The sequence below is a fragment of the Labrus bergylta genome, chromosome 9 (genome assembly GCF_963930695.1).
Source record: "Labrus bergylta chromosome 9, fLabBer1.1, whole genome shotgun sequence".
NCBI lineage: Eukaryota > Metazoa > Chordata > Actinopteri > Labriformes > Labridae > Labrus > Labrus bergylta.
Genome location: NC_089203.1, coordinates 9,900,719 through 9,917,609, shown reverse-complemented (window position 1 = coordinate 9,917,609; position 16,891 = coordinate 9,900,719). Strand labels below are relative to the sequence as shown.

The 16,891-nt window shown below is 39.0% G+C and overlaps 1 protein-coding gene across 2 annotated transcripts; it reads right to left on the bottom strand.

Annotated features, from left to right (window-relative positions):
• Window positions 1-835: 835 nt before the first annotated feature.
• rab33a (RAB33A, member RAS oncogene family) lies at window positions 836-14,927 on the bottom strand. 2 transcript variants are annotated; one of them, XM_020634377.3, is made up of 5 exons: window positions 14,689-14,927; window positions 11,394-11,951; window positions 7,564-7,704; window positions 4,741-4,821; window positions 836-4,648 (listed from the first exon to the last, which is right to left on the bottom strand). In XM_020634377.3, exons 2-5 carry the CDS (start codon window positions 11,796-11,798, stop codon window positions 4,424-4,426), a joined length of 852 nt encoding a protein of 283 aa, XP_020490033.1. In that variant the 5' UTR covers window positions 11,799-11,951; window positions 14,689-14,927; the 3' UTR covers window positions 836-4,423. The 2 variants fall into 2 exon arrangements, with proteins under 2 accessions (XP_020490033.1, XP_029133282.1); XM_029277449.2 differs by lacking the exon at window positions 14,689-14,927 and having other exon boundaries at window positions 11,394-14,660.
• Window positions 14,928-16,891: the final 1,964 nt, after the last annotated feature.

Sequence of the window (16,891 nt, the reverse complement as noted above, 5' to 3'; positions counted from 1 at the left end):
CAACTCAGGAGAAGTTATCTTATTAAAAATGTATATAGCCCCCCCCCCCCCCCCCCCACACTCACAAATGACCTCATCACGTCTCCTAAACTAAATTAATTCTCAAGAATGAGCCCAATAAATCGCCCTGAAACAGCATCGTTGTGCAGAAGTTATCTGGTCTTGTCTAACTTTTGATTGACTTTATTATTCTCAAGATATTTGGACATATATATATATATATATATATATATATATACATAAATATACAAATATATTTCCATACCAGCTTTCCCGTTCTTAGCTCTTGAAATAGCCTGACATTTGTTTTAAATTACAAGTGATTAATCAAATTCTCTTGATAGCTGATTTACAATATCAACACATATTTAGACAGAAAATTCTTACCTCTCAGATTATATAAAAAAAATCTATAATTTTAAGAATTTAATTTTCTAACAGTGTTTTCTATGATGATGCAAAGGGAAATTATAGATCCATGCAATTAGTCTTTATCACTGATGACTTTATGGTACTGTTGAATTATCTTCATCATAAACAGGAAGAAAATGCAGTGAATAACTTTTCAGACTTCACTTTATAGATAGATAGGTATAGACCTGGAGATGTCTGCAGGCCAATAGTCTTTATGTAAAAATACACCGCATCTTAACTGCTTTCTGTATGGGAGCAAAAAAAATCAACAACCCTACATTGGTAAATAACTGTGGGAAATAAGAAGTACATCAGTGATGACTGAAAAGCTCACTGTGTTCATTCTTAAGACGAAGATGTATAAGCACTCAGTGAAAAGTTAAGTGCTAAGCTCCAAAAATGATGATCTGAGACAGGCAGAATTACTTCAGCAGTTTTATCAGAAGTCTGTGAGATTGTAATGACGACAACGTTACAAGTGAATTATATTATTGAAAATCTGATACAGTAGAGAACAATAGTAAACTCATAGGCACACAAATAGTCAGTTTGAAACAACAGAAAATTCACAACCAAAAACGGTCAACTCAGATTTAGCTATCCTCATAAAATTCAGACAAGAAAGTAAAATATAGTAAGATGAGTGTTAAGGCGTTTTTTCTTTTGAAGGAGAAACTTGACATATTTATTTTAAACTAAATGTTTTGAAGATGAGACTAGATTCAATGGACTGTATGAGGATCAGATGTCTGTCAAGAAGCATCCTTGAAGCTGAAAAGTCAGCGAGCAAGAGCTGCTGTGCAAAAAGAGCAAAAACAGAGCCATATTAATTCTAATGATCTGAAATAAATAAATAAATAAACCGTCTATCCATCAAAAAAAAAGTTCACACAGGTTCCTGTAGATTGTCTTGGAACATAACCTAATTCAGAGACAGGCTTTGTTAAACTTTTGTGATGGAATTAAAAATACAAATTTATAAACTAAAACTGTAATAGTTGAAGAATCATATAAAGTAAGATAAATACGTTTTTTTTTTTAAACAAATAACATTAAAAAATATGTTCAAGCGTGGTCTGTTTACAACTTTCTTGTCTCTTACTCGCCAACATTTCCAATTAGTTGATTATAGATTTTGTTTTGCACTGTGTTTTTTTCCACTGTAAACTTCAATCTGATACCGTAATGCTTCTGTTGTGGAGGGGAAAGAGTTTTTTTTTCGTGCAATAGTCCAAAGTAAAAATATATTCTGCATACTTTCACACAGGACACGGAAAATCAGCAAATATTCCCATTTCAAGCTGAAATCACTTTAACAGTTTTCAAACTAAACTCACACCATGTATTTGTTGTTTAACTAGCCCAACTATTTCAACTTCCTGCACAACTTCTCAGGACTGTCTGATCACACAAGCACCACATCCCCATACTGGCCTCGTGTTCTGCTGATTCATTTATATCCATTCCATATTGAGACGTCTCACAGATCACAACAAATACCCGACCATATTTGAAATGGGTAAGGCATCCCTTTAACAGTAAACACTGCATTTTAAAAATAACACGAATCAAATGCAAAAATGACAGCAAGATATTTTTTTATGAACAAAACATAGAAAAAAAGGAAGGCAGGAGAAAACATTTGCATTATACATTTTAAGAGCCGGATAAAACACAATGAGTCATGATTTCAAAATGACTGTTACATGTTAATAACAAGGATAACCAAACGCTTCCCTCTTTTCAATAATTTCCATCAAAGTTAAATGTTATCATACTCAGATCTGGTAGTTTATGAAGATCATATAGACATGTTATTATTTTTCTTCTCATTAATTAGCTTGTCCAGCTTTCTTACATGTATAATGGTGATTAATATGTCATGTTATGCTAATCTAATATCAAACAAAGCAATAGATTTTTTTTTTTGCAGGTCCACAGTTGTAGAGTTTTACCCCTTCTCTCATATACATTGTAATTGGATATGATCCCGCCTCCCATCACTCCTAATTCATGTGTCCTTTTGCCCACTTATTTGTCCGTGTAACACAGAAATTTAAATGAAGAATGAACTCAACCTGATAAAGCTCTATGAATTTCACTTGGACTTGCACAGTGTTTAAATTGCTTAAGTATATGTATTGTAATTCATCAGGAAACCAGTGTGAACTGAACACCAAGGCCCCCGAGGTGTTATGCTGGGCTGTGGAGTCAATTAGACATAGTGGCCAAACATGTAACTGCAGCCTCTGGGAGAGTCATCTACTGCACACTTTCCCTTAAAACGGCATTTTCCCAATATACTTTCAAAATGAGGAAAAGACGTGTTAATTGGCTAATATTGAGTAATATCTCAGTGATACTAATGTAGAAAGCACAGACAAACAGCTGTTACTTTGACTGAATTGGGAGTTAATGTGGCCTACTGTATATATTGAAATATTGTGCAAAGGCTAAATCTTTTTGTATTTCCCCACAAAATGAAACCTGGATAAGCCACTCTGCTAAGAGGCATGGAGAGCACATGTTTACATCAAGATCAAAAGTTCCCCTAAATGACATCGACATTTCTCGTTCAATGGGTAAAATGAATTTACAGCTTATAAGATAATATGTGAAATGATGCCTGATTACCTCAAGCCGGTCCCTTTTTCAGGAAACCTTGTTGCCAAGCTCTTCTTGCATAGGTCCTCTGAGCTTACCTAAGAAAAATCCCATTAACCTTTTGGTTCGTTTTCTTATTGTTCATGTGGTATGTCTCTGTTTTCACACATGCACTCCCGCAAAAAATTCTAGAAATTTTCAAGAAGGCCTGCACCTGATATCTTCCTGAGTTGCTTATTCACACATACCTCATAGCTTGAAGTGACAGAGATCAACACTATAATTGCCCCTAAATCCATGCTACGTGTATTTGGTCATATTCACAGTATCTCATGAATGAAGGAAAGGAACATACTGGTGAGCTGAAAAGAGTATGTAGCTGCTCTATAACGATGACCGCACAGGTCGCAAACTGATCGCATGATATACACAATTTTACCCCCCATCTGCTAAACCACAGTGATTTTTCCTGAACATTTTCAATTTTTTTTCAAACAAGCTGGAATTTAACTCAGGGGCTGGCAGGAAAAAGTCTGGATAAAGTCCGTTTAAAAAATACATGCAGCTCACCCTGAAAATGTTGTGAAATTTTCAGGAGTTTAGTGCATGTGTGAAAACAGCTTCACTGTGATTTAAGGGTCAACTGCTAAACTTGTGAAGGGTGGACCTACTTAGATATCAGGTCAATTTAAAAAAAATTAGACCGAAAGATTGTCATTCATCCTGTCCAATAGTCCATATTTTGACTCTTAGATATGAGATCATCCCAAGTGGGCCTATGCTTATTTTGCCAGACTGATTTCTCCTAAACAAGACAGATCCAGCTTTTTAAGGCAGAAGATAAATGTTGGGAAATGCTGCTTTCAGTTGCGGTTGAAGATCGATAAGGGTGTTATAATAAACAACAAACTGAAGGAGGCTTAATATAAAAAACCTTTCTTGAGGATACCCAAATGATTCATATGAAGTGTAGTATTTTCCTTCACTCTAGGCAGACTGAAAATATTTGATTATGTGTCTACATATCCATAAATTAATTGAAATTATATTTGTTTATACTGCAGTCAAAAAAAGGCAACATAGTTTTGGAATTGTTAATCATACCCCTAAAAAATGTGCCTATTTTCTCTGTATCTCCACATCCACATTCCTTCATTGCCCCATCATTATGAACAAGTCTATTGATATGTCAGTCCCTTGCAAAATCCTAACTCCATATCCTCAGCTTCTAGAAGCACAATGCTTTGAGTTCCAGGCTCAGCCCCTAATCCTCCTCCTTAACCAAGAAAAGTTACCCTTGGTATAAAAGACATTCTTCATTTATTCTTCGTCTTCTCCTCTACTCTGACATGCACAGTTTTCCTTCTCTCTCTCCATTTATCATGCCTCACACTTGTCCGTTTCCTCAACATGGACAATTACTCTTTGTTTCAGTCTCTTGTGTGAGTTGGACTTTCCCATTCTCTCTCTGCACATCTCTGTAAAGCAGGGATTTCTGGGCTTTTAGGCGGCAGGCCAGCGCCATGAAGATAGAGTCGACGTTTTGACTCTCCCTTGGGTCCTTAGCTGACGTCTCAAACAGCAGCATGTTGTGGGCATCAGCAAACTTCAACGCGGTGTTGGAAGGCACCTGTGAAAGCACAATTTCTTGGTTGCAGACTCAAATGAATATAGGAAGGTCTCATATTAGTATAAGTGGGTTCCTTTTTTGAGTTCACTCACCTGTATTTGGTCCACAAGATCACACTTGTTTCCTACCAGGACTCGAGGTACTGATGCTGAGACGCGATGGCCGTTACACTCCTAGAAGACAAGATTATACAGTATTTAAAAACATACTTACCTTCAGTGGATTTATTTCGGAAGTCCTTTTAACATCCTATAGAATCCTCGGGAATAAAATAACTTTTCGACTAACTCTACTGTTACCCAAAAGGCTGTCTAGCCAACTTCCCAAACAAGAGGGGACAAGATGTCGGCTGGTTCCAGAAGAGTGATTTATTTTTGTAAATTGTACCCTCCTTCCCTGACCCTCAAAGCCCTCCCATCCACACCACAACAGTAACTGAAAGTTGAAAAGGAAAAACCACAGACATTGTAAAAAAAACACTATATAGCTGATAAAGTAAGAAATAAGGTAAAGGAAAAAAGAGTGACGTAAAAACGTTGTTCCCCTCGAAAAATACATAAATAGATCATAACTGTCTTTTTTTTTTTTTACAGTGGATCTTTTCTTTTGTGTCACTGCCCGTTCAGTGCTGATACAATTTTTCCAGTACAAGTACTAAAAACTACTGTTTGAAGTATTGTTTGGAGAACTCCAGTCTGGTTTCAGTCACTTCACAGTACCAAGACAATCCCTAAAATCACAAATGATTTGTTGATAGCAGCTGACTTTGACTGACAATACTCATCAACCATGACTTAATCGCGGCTTTAGACACCATCTCTCACACACTCCTTCTTGACAGGTTAGCTTTCTGTCAATGCGCCCAGTTCAAATCTTATCTTTCTGGCCACATACAGTTTGTCAAACTCAAAAACTACAGATCACAGCTCTCCCCAGACACCACAGGGTTCTGTCCTGGGGTCTCTCCTATTCATTGTCTACCTCCTACCTTACAATTTGGATTTAATTTCATTGCTACACTGTTGATAGGGTCTATCTCATCCAAGTCGAACTCTTCCCTTCCACCATCTTCCCTCTCCAGCTGTCTACTTGAACTTCAATCCTGGTTCTCTTGTAACTTTCTCAAACTTAATAGCAATAAAACGATTATTCTCCTTGTTGGTTCCAAATTCACTCTGGCAAATTCTGACAGTTTCCATAGACAACACCATAGTTCCTCTCTCCTTCTAAGTCAAGGGTCTGGGTGTCATCCTTGACAGCACACAACCCTTGAAGCACACATCAATAATGTAACTCGGTCTGCATATTTCTACTTACACAATATCAATCCTCTCCACCCATCACTTACACCAATCATTACCGCCATAGTTGTCAACACTCTGGTTACCTCCCATATTGATTAGTGTAACTCTCTCCTTTTGGCCTTCCTCACAAGCTTCTCCATAAACTTCAACTGATCCAGAACTCAGCTGCCCAGATCATCAACAGAAACCCTTCCATAAAATACATCACCATTGTCCTCAAACAACTTCACTGGCTGCCTGTCAACCTCTGTAGCTCTCTGATGTCCTTCATACCGACACCTCTTACCTTACTTTCTGGACCTACTCCTCCATATTTCCTGCTCTTCCTCCTTCCTGCTTAATCTCTATGGGGTCTCAAGCTTTTAGCTGTGCAGCCCCCCCATCTCTGGAGCTCTCTCTTTTCAGCTGAGGCTGACAGAAAAACATTGAATAGGTATTGTCTTTCATGGAGCAATGTCAGATTTATTTCAAACAAATTGGGTGTTATTTTTAAATGTCTGCTTTGATTATTTAACAATAAAAGTGGAAAAGAAGTAAAATGAACAACTCGTAGTTTTTGGTTGTCAAATTTTTGTTTCACCCTGGTCATATTAGCAGAGAAGTTCATACCCAGGATTAATCTTCATCATTTTCAGTTATTAGATTGTGTCCCACCAATATTATTTACTTTCTGGTTAAGAGTGATTTATTACAGTTTTGTGTCACTTTAAACCGGGGAAACTCACAGCATCAGACTTATGTAGCTTTGGTGTAAAACTCTTTTCTGCCACTGGGTGTCAGTAGCAGCAATGCTTTGTTATTGCTTTGTGCTGTACTCCTAGTTTAGCAGGAAGTTAGCCAGCTGTAAAGCAGAGACAGTTTTAATAGTAGCAAAGCATGCCAATGTTCACAAGATTGTCTTTCTTGTATTTTTGCAGGTTAGCAGGTCAAAAGGCGTAAGTATGGAGTCCCTCTGGTGACATGGACCAGAGATAATAACACATGGCCAGAAGTTAAAAAGCTGTGGCTATGAGAAAATAACTCTTTGAATGAGATGATTATTGTAAGTCATATCTATGCAGTAGCCGTTCATTGTCGCTTTAGACACTTTTCAGAATGACTAACAGACAAAAGGTGTAAACATACGTTTTAGCTTTTAATGTTAAAACCTCTTCTAAAACACCTGCTTTTCATGAAGATAAAAACTGCTGTTCAATGTTATACTACACTGATCGTAACATTACATGGAATCAGTTCACAATGCCAGAAGAGATAGTGGTTGAAATAAAGTGGTAGAAATTGTAATAGGATAAGCATTCTTTAAGCTCACATTGAAAATATGTTTCCTACATACACAACTACACAACGACTTGAAATAGTTACTTTTCATTAGTGATCATTAAGGACATGGTAGGAGCAATGCTAAATAATGTAGCAGCATAAGCATTCAGAGATGCAAACCAAAGCTTTATGGTGGAAACATCCTAGCCCTCTGCTAATACATAGTCTTGGGAACTAACAAGTGGGAATACAAAAAATTGGAGATATGTTCGAGATTATGAAATTGTACCTTCAACCTTTCTTCATTTGCAATGTCTTATTGTTTTTAAGTAATTTAAGCCAGATACCAACCTCAATCCATGTCTGTAAATTGCGAAAGGAAGCCATCTTGGTGACGTCGTACACAAAAACCACTGCATGGACATTGCGGTAGTAGTGTTCTACCATGGATTTACGAAAACGCTCCTGGCCAGCTGTGTCCCAAACTTGCACCTGTAGAGAGAGTCAAGAAAACACTGTGTTTCGATATGATTGAAAACTTGTAGTATGTTCAAGTTCCAAGATTGCTCAATGCTGCCATTTAGTGTTTGTGATTTTCAAGACATCAGAGCTTGCCATAAACCCTTGGCAGTGCTAGATTTGGTTGTCAGTGAAAAAACAGCATCCACTGTTAATAAAATCCAGACAGCTAAGTTAACTATCAGCACATTTTTATCAATCACAGGACAATAGAAGACAACGAAAAATATAACCCTGGCAACAATGAGTTGTTGCCTAAGAGCTGGGAAGACACAGCACATGGTAGTGTACTTCATCAACTTGAAAGAGCGCAAAGAAATATTGGGCCATAGGGTCTCATAAGAACACACCTCTATATGATAGACTTTTGAATGCCAGAAACAAAGGCCCAAAGGATGTCAGCTCTGAGCTTTTTACACCATTTAAAGCGTATCTAAATTAAATGGAGTGAAACATGCCCAATACTCAGCCAGGGAGGGTCGCCTGGAGAAAAAGGTGTAGTTTCTGTTGTCAATAAGCCCTTTTTTTAAAGGTTTATTTTTGGACTTTCCATGCCTTTATTTAGAGACAGGACAGATTAGAGTCAGCAATCAGGGAGAGAGAGAGAGTGGGGAATGACATGCGAGAAAGGAGCTACAGGTCGGAATCAAAACCAGGCTGTCTGTTTGGAGGACTACAGCCTCCTTACATGGGGCGTGCATTCTAACCACTATGGCTACCGCTGCCGCCATTATGCCTTTTAACTTACACAATGCATACGCAATGGCAGAATATTGGTGTCACAGTGTGAGATGTGAAAGCACAAGAGGCACAGAGAACAAACACAGCGGGAGCTCCCGCATACACACAAAATGAGACACGCACACACACACAGTGCCATTCAACCCTGGCGGCTTCAATATTACACATTACTACATTGTTCCCTCCATTACACTTCTGTTAACAACTCTTATGGCGGATCAGGAGAAGGACTTCGCCTACCATTCTGTCTCCATGCGTTTCACATTGCATACATGGTGTCAGGGTCGTAGCTTTGAACTGTCAATTTGTAAGCACCCATTGAGACATGATGAATGTTGACATAATTCTTCCAGTCAATCTATGAAACACAATTTAAGATAACTTGGCTATATGTCACATACTTGTGAATCATTACAACTATTTTATCCACCAAATCCTATCTCCAGTCTTAGAGCTCAGTTCTGCTATTTTTAGTCCCCAGCAGCCTAAAACATTTGTTGTTGCCTATCAGTGCGCTACTTTTATCAGCTGCCAGAGGACTTGAAAGCAAAAGAACAATCCAGTTAAATCCTTCTACAGCATAATTTATCATAGTTTTAAGTACATGTTGAGGTTGTTCTACACAAATCCTGTTCCATGTACAATTTGAGTCAAACCTTTAACCTGAGCTGCCACTGTGAACCTCTCTTTAAGTGGTGTATACTTTCACTTTACCAATAGAAGATTTCACTGTGGAGGCAATGAAATCGCCATCTGCATGATTACACATACAAATACAACAGATGCAATGTGAGGACTCCTCCACCCACAACGGCCAAGTTGTACATTTTCAGTTCTCACAAAACAACCACCAGCACTGAAACAATGCGACCCATCAAGATCAAATCAAACAAGTCCTATAAGAAGTGCCATCTCTTTACATACTGTTTACAATTCAGAAGTGGGTATACTCAATGGATACTAACACATAAATGAGTATACCTGATACACAGGGGCGTGTCCAGACTTTTTTGACTGGGGTGGCCCAAGTGGGGCATTGACTTCTTCAGGGGTGGCCTTAAGTGTGATGTGCGCACAAAGACACACTGATAAATATAAATTATTAACCCTTTCTATCCTGACCAATAATATGTAATTTATAACACAAGATAAAGAAAACTTCAGCTTAATTTCTTAATGAGCCAAAAAGAAGATTTATGTCTTAAGTCACAATTTAAAGTACTTAAAATTGTATTCAGACTCCTGCAGTCTAATTAGCAATGTTTTGGTCCTGACACGTTGCCAGTTAGTTCATTGCAAGTAAGAAAGCATTACATATCCAATTTAAATTACAAACAAAAGAAAATATGCTACACTGATATGAAAAATATAGGCAGCCTTCTGCAAAAAATACCTAATAGTTTTAACATAAGGCCCGCCTCTGACATGGCAAATGGCCAATCACAGTTTAGGATTTTTGGGGAGGCACCTGGGGTGGCCAGTCAGATTTTCATGTCACCCCTGCCCACCCGCTAGACACGCCCGTGATCCTACAACATAAAAGTTACAACAACACCCTTAAAACTTTGCTATGGTATGATTAAAAGGATGGTTTATTGTCAAATGTATGGTTGTATGAGGAAGTTGTCAGTTGTAAGTGTATTAGCCACATGAGATGCCTTTTAGCTTTATACTTATAAAATACACTTAAAAGGTCAAGAGGTCACCATCTTCTTCTGGGGACCATAAATATCTGCAACAAAATGAACGGCCATGCAGTCGTCATCAAAAGGTTTTGTTGTTGGCCAAATGGATGGTAGAACAAACCAATTTTAACATTGATGGATCAAACTTATAGCAGGACAAAAAAAAGACCTTTAAGAAGGGGCAGGGGATAATACTTAGAGAAAGAGGGGCACAGATTAGCTTAATCTAGATCAGAAGAATACTTCAATTATCCAGGCATGCTGATCTAATAGGGGAGGTGTAAGGTGTACAGAGTAATGGGTGAGTGATCATGTTTGTGAGTCAGCATTAGGGGGCACCTGGAGGTTGCAGACAGGCTGTTTGACTGAGACAGAAAGGGGGGGGGGGGGGGAGCCTACACATTCAGGTATATGACAGTAAACAACATAGAAAACAATCTTTACAAGGAGCAAGACATTCATTAGCATATGATTTAGGTGGATGAGATTGAGTAACATTTTAAATGTCCTCTTACTTTAACTAGTCTGATATTTTGCTGCTGCTTTACTGTTGAAAGATTGATTTAGCTACTTCTGCTATTGGGCCTATACGGGGTAGGCTAATTCAAATCACAACAATGTAATTCATTAATTACAAATATCTTTACAGCAGGCCTACTACTAGCCTATAACCACTATTTTACATGAAGAACATTTGTTGTGGCTGTTATCGACTATTACTCTGACAACAAATGAGATTTCACTCATTCGTCCAAAAGGAAGTTTTAACAAACAAGAAGAAAAACAAGTGCTGCTCTTGAATGCCTTTTATAGCTGCTCTTCAGTTTAATCAGGGAAGCTCTTAGAAAAGTTGATTTGGTAACAAAAATCAAATACAGCTGTAGCATATTGCCAATGTCAGTGCTATATCTCCAACAGTGTACAAACACAAACCACGATATAGGAGAAATTCAGTTAAAAGAATAGCAGATTGCATTGTTATTTATCCCTGCAGTGGGGTAGGCTATTAAAAATTACAAAGGCTAGCCTGTATGTTCCCAAAACCAGTTCTATTTCTCCCACGATAAGACATGATAGTTTTACACAAAAACATCCAAAAGAAAGAAAAGGGCCTTAAGACTTTGAGCAGCAGTTGCGCAACAAGAAGGACAATCAAAAACGGAGAGGGGGAGGAGGGAGGAGGGAAGGAAATGAGGAAACACCACTGATCAACATCCACCCTCTCTGTTGTCTTACCTTGATTGTCTCCCCTTCAATCTCCACCGCCTTCTCCCTGAAATCAACGCCGATGGTGGCCTCGGTCTTGTCGGGGAAGCTGCCCCCGGTGAAGCGAAAGGTGAGGCAGGTCTTCCCCACGTTGGAGTCCCCGATGACGATGATCTTAAAGATCCGTGTCTGGATGCTCAGCTCCAGGGAGGAGGTGCTCAGATCCACGGAGGATGTAAGGCTCGGGGCGGCATCGTTAGTGATGCTCGCTCGGCCCCGGCCGGCTCGTTGTAAGTCCATGGAGGATGTTAGGATGGTGACATTGTCGTCCTCTCGGTTCCTTCGTGCGATTCCTTTTCCACCACCACCACCACCACCACCTCCTCCGCCGCCACCGGGAGCCCGGTTCTCCTCCTCCGGAGAATCGTTGGTCATAATGCCGGGGAAGGGGATGCTCAGTCCGACGTGCGTTTGTGGAGAGGAGAGGGGGTGGGATGTATAATCAGAGATAGGGGAGAGGAGGAGAAAGGAAGGAGGAGACCAGAGATGCAACAATACCAACGATGCCTTCTTTCAGCACAGAGTCGTCTTAAAGGGAGAAGCATTGTGAAACACAAGAATCATAGTTAACCCTCTTTACATTTGACATCTGATACTGTAGGCTATGTAACTGGCTACGATGTAAGATGTAAAACAATAAATCATTAGGATATTTTATTAATATCATAGCCTACTTAAGGGATGCTATAAGTTACCAAAAACTATGGAATTAAAAAACATTGTTGTAATCAAAGGGAGAGCAGAAAACTTAGTCCTACATTAGTCTCAAGAGATGTAGGGAGGGAAGAGTGATTTTTTAGGATAATAAACCCTTAAGTAGATTACTATTAAAGCACTTCTGACCCTACCCCTCTTATTCAAACATTTAGTCCCCCCAATTATGCATACATGACGCTGTGATAGTCTTTGATTATTACTCTGCTCAACTATATTCATTGGGACAAGTGTTGGCCTACTTTCTATTCCTTTTCATTTCAGCCAGACGACTCACACATGTAATGGTTTGAAATGTTAATTGAAGCAGTTCAAACATAGTTTGTGTTTGGCGTCTAAGCTCCATCATCACCACTCCTTGACGGAATTGAGGAGCGATGAGATAGTATCTTAAACCCCCAGTTGGAGCCTGCAGGTGCATGCGGGGGGGGGGGGATGAAAGTTTATGCGTAGCACTCGTACAAGACAGCAATAGCAATGACAGAGCTGAGGGTATAGGACCAGAGATCTTGCAGCTTCTGTACACTGGGAAATTGGGGAGATATGTTGATGGGATATGATGATATAGGTGAGGAGGTAACAAAATACATTTAGGCTATATTTAGCCTTTATATGTTTACCTTGTATTTCTCCTTCTGTTATATTGGAAGGTAAACATTATAGATGTGTTTCATCTTCGGACATTTTGAATGTTTGCCCACACCTGCCATCTGAATGCCTATCAGCCTAGTGGTGTTGAATATATACTGTATATATACATATTATGCTTTTTGTCTATTTGATGTGAAGCACTTTGGCCAACTCTGTTGTTTTTAACTGTGCTCTATAAATAAAGTTGGATTGGATACACATATGGGTGTGGTCCACCTCCTCTGTTAAAAAATGATCACCTGATCCAGAAGACTTCTGGTTGAAACGTTGTGATGAATTAAAACTTTTTGTGGCATTTGAGCGAGTGTGCAAATCTATCATCTTCTTCCTCATTCTTGTGTTTTCGCACGGCCCAGCTCCTACATTATGTGCATATTACTCCTTTCTCTTGGGTTTAAGCTAACATCAAGAAGACATCACAAAAAAAAATGTTCATACACCTTATGGAATGAATGGGCATAAAAGCAGGACTGCTGAACCACAAATAAATGACCTCCCATGAATACAGAATAGAAGAGTGGTTGTAAAACTATAAATCAGGATGATTGTAAGCCAATCTAAGTTTCTATCAATTATTCAATGTCTATCACTCGAAGACAGGGTTAAATATGGTGGTCAACAAGGGCAACAGACTTGCAACGGCTAAAACGATACAAAAAAACATGTAGCAATCTAATAATATAAATTCAGAAGCAAATGGAACCACTGATATGCGCTGTACATGAAAGGAACATGCTGCAAGAAGCCAAAACCAAAGCCGCCCCCTTAAGGCAGGATAAAGGGAAAAGCTATCTCGGGCCCAGTCGCATTGGGATGGCCCATGGAGGTTAGCAAAAACATGGTCCATCCTAAATTTAAGCAACAATGATCACATTTTATTTTACACATAAATACTCACCATGACCTCTGAGAGCAACAAAAAGACACATTTCATTTATGGTTGCTCATAAAGATACTCTCAAAATGTAAACCCCCTCTTCTTAAAATGATATGAGCCTCTTTCTTTGTTTGTAATGTAACCAGTGTAAGCAGGCCCAGAGGGAGCTAACATTAGCCAGGAACACTACTGATCGAATGTGCATTCTTTTTTTAAATTTCATATCCTGGGAGGGGCCCATTCACCGGGTCTTTAAGGGGCCCAACCATTTCTGTGGGCAGGCCTGGCCAAAACAGCTGCATTTACATCAAACACGCAGCAAATACATACGATAAAGAAGAAACACATTCTGGAAAAATATCTGCATCAACACAAATGCTGTAAATCTTCAACACAAGTGCTCCAGGCCTGCAGGGGCGCTAGGGAGAACAGTCCATTACTAATGGAAGAGAGTGAGGGAGACAAGGAAGTGAACGTTTTGTATAGATGGGAAATGCATTTTGATGACAGAGAGTAATGTTAAAATTACTGCAATGAGGACATTTAGAGTGAGTACGGCCTGGACTTGCACACCGGCGTTTTGGCAGTTGCAGGTCGATCGCCCTTGTTGGCCACCATAGTTAATAGTTAGTTAGTTTACATGCAGAAAATTAAGTAATTTCATGCAATTTCCATCTTGGCTAAGAGTCAATGATCGTGCCACCTCGTTTGGTTATGTGTAGCTTATTTGAAAATGATGGCAGGCAGAAGTTTTGGTTGATTTTCAGCAGTTAAAATGTTAACCTTTTTAAATAAGGATGTGAGCATGTTAACACACTTTGCCCATCAGCCCTGAACACAAGATGCAGCTGATACTAAAGGGCACCTGTTTTGTTTGGTCATTACTCAGCCCGTAGTTACTCATTTAAGCCTGAATCTGGATTACAAATAGCATATCAACAATCTATTTAATAGCATGCTTTAAAGTCTTGTTCAACTTTATATACAAAACAAAAAAAGAAAAACAATATGAGTGTCACTCACCATATGGAATATAGCTGTGAGCAGCTCTGTCTTGTGGTTGGGTTGCTTTGCTCCCATTAGGACTAACGGCACGAGTAAATCAACACTACACTCCCTGTTTGTTGATATCAGACTGAAATGCAGACAGAAATACTCAAACACTTAGAGACGCTCCCCTCTCTACATCAGTGTCCTTACAGTCGCACAACAAACACTGTTACAGTCACACATATAGGAACAGCACTCACTGTGTTGAACAATCACTCACACAAACACAATCTCTTCCTCAGATATATACACCATCTCAAAGAAACACACACACACACACACACACACACACACACACACACACACACACACACACACACACACACACACACATAGACGCTTGCTGTGTCAAACAATCCCGATGCTTGTGTCTCACAAAGCTCCCTTTTCTTTGTTGAATGGCCTGTTTGTCTTGAAGCACGGCTCAGTGGGACATTTTAGGGAACACAAACCTTCAGTGAAACATAGCATACATTTCCATATACACTATTTGGATGCATATATACACATTTAAATAGTATTCCTCTTTTTAAACACTTTCCAATGTGGCTCTGGTTAAACAACCATACAGAAAAAATAAAGCATGCAAACATAGGGCAACAACCGAGATCATCTTTTGTCCTTTATGAGTCAACAGACTTCTTTTTCAAAGCTGACTTTACCACGAAATGACAGTCATGGCTTCTACTTCTGTATGAATCTATAGACTGAAAAAGCAGACCAAATAACAAGGCGCATGAAGAGTGAAACGCTCGACGAGTTCAAAATGCTCCAGCAACACTTGTAGTATGAAGATCAACTTTATTAACAAAACAGACCAACACGTTTAAGTTTTTGTCCTTCGTCAGGGTCGTGAGCCGAAACGTGTCGGCCTATTTTGTTAATAAAGTGGATCTTCGTACTACAAGTGTTGCTGGAGCATTTTGAACTCTGCATCTAGGCAGCAGATGCCACTCAAGCTGTAATTTCTAAAATAAGTGGATATGATAAGCAAAAAAAAAGTTTGTTATATCTCATTACAAGTGAAACAAAGCAATTTCACAGATGGGGGATTGCTGTTGTACGATCATAGAGATCATATAGACCAGGGGTTCCCAAACTTTTCAAAAATAAGGTGCTGGAGACTAGGGACCCACTCTGTCCATGGAAGTGGTTAAAACATTTACCGTTGTGCACAGCCGGGTACACTATCCAAACACTGGAATTAGAGCGACACAAAAGAACAGCCTGAACACTGTAATAATATTTTCGTAATGGTAGAAGAATTAATCTCTTGATATTTTTTTTTCATATGTTTTGACAATAATGGGTAAAACATGCAATTTTAAGTAATTTGATATGGGTTTGGAAGAATTCAGTGTCTTGCGACCCCCTGGGGCGTCCCGACCCCAACTTTGGGAACCACTGGTCTATATTATAGACCGACTTCCCTCAGCACTCCCAACTATCACTGACTTCTAACACCCTTGTAAACCACTGAAATGCAGATATAACACTGATTTAACAGCTCAAAAAAGCGTCAGAAAGACATGACATTTATTAATACTCATTACAACAATATTAATAATAAAACTATCTGTTGTTGATTTGGTACAGCAACAATAAGACAAAGGTTAAAGAAAAGACAATATATTATTTGCTAAAGTATTCTGATGTGCTCCCTTTTTGTTTTATTGCCACTTAACGCTAAATGAGTAAAATAAGTTCATATCATAAGTAGTATTAGCTATAACTTTATGTAATTGCATAAATGACATCAACAGACAGTAATTGATTCAATAATACACACTGGAAAGCTGTGTTACGACTGTGGTCATAACAGTAATTCTTTCTTGCCGTTGGTTGTATTGTTTGTGTCTGTGCTGTCTTCCTGTATGTATACAGGTCTGCCAGCCCCAGGAGCCGATTGGCCATCAATTTCCTTCTCCCGCCAACCTTGTACCTTGTTTTCACATGTTTTTGTTTAGTTAGGGAGGTAAGTTGGTTGGCTTAATTATTCATATGGTCACTAATATATTTGGGGTGGCTGTGGCTCAGTTGATAGAGTCAGTCACCTCTCAACCAGAAGGTTGGGGGTCGATCCCCAGCTCCTGATGTGCAAGATATTCAATCCCAGGTTGCTCTTGCTGCTTTGTCGGCAGCGTATGCATGTGTATGAGTAGGAGTCGCTTGTCTT